Raw genomic sequence first — 668 nt, 5'->3', positions numbered from 1 at the left:
GAGCGCCTTCCCGTCCTGCTCGGCGGGGCAGAACTGCGCTGGCGCCAGGAGGCTGTCGGGCCTCTCGTGCTTCCTGCCCTCCATCTCCCAGTCGCCGGGCTTCCCGGGCTGCATGCTGTCCATCAGGCTTTGCTGCTGTTGGCCTTTCTTCATGGGGGGCATCAGGTGCCTTTACAGGGGAGACAAGGCAGAAGAGGGGTGCGTACGGCTGGTTAGCTCAGGCCGGGGCCACACGGAGCCTGACGCCGCTGGGGCGTGAAACTGCCAGTTCTGCTCCCTGCCCCGCCCAAGCACCGCCATGTGGTACCTGCCAAGCGCTCACGAGCCCCGGCCCCTGGGAGCGTGGAAATGACCTGCTGAAAAGTGGGTGCCTGGAGCGCCCGCCCGAGCACGGAGGCACTGCGTAGAGATGGCTGGTGCGCCCAGGATGGTCATCACTCCCCACGTGGGAGCGCTGACCCTCCCCACCGCGTGTCAGGGCCCCGAGGTAACTCTTTTCTCTCCTCTCTCGCCCTGGCTGGTTCTGCTCCGTGGATCGAGCGTCGGCCTGCGTACTGAGGGGTCCTGGGTTCGATTCTGGTCAAGGGCACTTGCCCGGGTTGCGGGCTCGGTCCCGGTGGGGAACATGCGAGAGGCAGATGAGCAATGATTCTTTCTGACCATTGATC

General features: G+C 65.4%; 1 protein-coding gene across 1 annotated transcript in view; it reads right to left on the bottom strand.

The window, feature by feature from the left end:
- ARHGEF33 (Rho guanine nucleotide exchange factor (GEF) 33) overlaps nucleotides 1–668 on the bottom strand; it is a 66,556-nt gene that overhangs the window by 11,037 nt on the left and 54,851 nt on the right. Inside the window, exon 17 of the mRNA XM_014538492.1 lies at nucleotides 5–169. Coding sequence (XP_014393978.1) covers nucleotides 5–169 — 165 coding nt within the window. The remainder of the gene's footprint in view (nucleotides 1–4; nucleotides 170–668) is intronic.

Source organism: Myotis brandtii, unplaced genomic scaffold (assembly GCF_000412655.1).
Source record: "Myotis brandtii unplaced genomic scaffold, ASM41265v1 scaffold191, whole genome shotgun sequence".
NCBI lineage: Eukaryota > Metazoa > Chordata > Mammalia > Chiroptera > Vespertilionidae > Myotis > Myotis brandtii.
This window is presented reverse-complemented; position numbering and strand designations above follow the sequence as displayed.